Source organism: Echinops telfairi, unplaced genomic scaffold (assembly GCF_000313985.2).
Source record: "Echinops telfairi isolate 266 unplaced genomic scaffold, ASM31398v2 ScPeMD7_655;HRSCAF=1070, whole genome shotgun sequence".
NCBI lineage: Eukaryota > Metazoa > Chordata > Mammalia > Afrosoricida > Tenrecidae > Echinops > Echinops telfairi.
This window is the reverse complement of record NW_022104553.1, coordinates 12,596,811-12,597,620: the sequence shown is the minus strand read 5'-3', so window position 1 is coordinate 12,597,620 and position 810 is coordinate 12,596,811. Positions and strand designations below refer to the sequence as shown.

The 810-nt window shown below is 59.3% G+C and overlaps 1 protein-coding gene across 1 annotated transcript in view; it reads left to right on the top strand.

Annotated features, from left to right (window-relative positions):
- The window catches only part of MLN (motilin), a 7,513-nt gene extending 7,391 nt beyond the window's left edge, over positions 1-122 (top strand). The window contains exon 5 of the mRNA XM_045292289.1: positions 49-122. Coding sequence (XP_045148224.1) covers positions 49-122 — 74 coding nt within the window. The remainder of the gene's footprint in view (positions 1-48) is intronic.
- Positions 123-810: the final 688 nt, after the last annotated feature.

The following is an 810-nucleotide window of genomic DNA, read 5'->3' as shown; positions in this document are numbered from 1 at the left end:
CCCGCAGGCTGACCCTCTGGGCAATCCCCCTTTGCTTTTCTCCCCCAGCAGCTGAGGAAGAAGTCCTGCTGGGGGAAGGAGGAGGCCTGAGCCGGCCGGGCGCCCCCACCCACACGGAGTGAGACCCTGGACTTGACACTGCCCTGCAGCCGAGCTGGGAAAGAAAACACCCTCTCCCCTGCCAGTCCCCCCACCCACACCCACCCCGGCAGCAAATAAAGCACGGACGTACAGAAATGGCTCTTTTATTTAATGTTTTAATTTCCAAAGGGCAGACTCGGGTCATAGGAAATGGAAACACACACACACACACACACACACACACACACACACACACACTCACAAAGCCCTGGGGACTTGGTCATCCATGGCGCAGATGCAAGCAGAATGGGTGCCTCCTGGACATTCTAGGATCAAATGGGACGCTGCTGTGGCTGCTGGGTGCCCTGGGTGGACCCGGACTCCTAGCGGCCCTCTGCGGCAGTGAAGCTGCCCATGGGCTACTCTGTAGATTGCCCCCCACCCACCCACGGCTGCTGGGTGGCTCAAACTGGCAGCCTTCAGGCTGGGTGACAGCTTCGCCACGGTGCCACCAGGGCTCTGTTACATATTACGTTAGACTCATCCCGTGGCAAGCTTTGGGGCAGCCTTCCCACTGTGCGTGAGGAAACCGGGGCCTGAGTCACAGGACAAAGACTGGAATTCAGGTCCCTGCATCTAATGAGGCGCTCGCTCGCTCGCCTAATGACGAGCCGGAGGTACCTAATGGGCCAGAAGATTGTAAGGCCCTGGCACTCAGCCCCTCGCTGA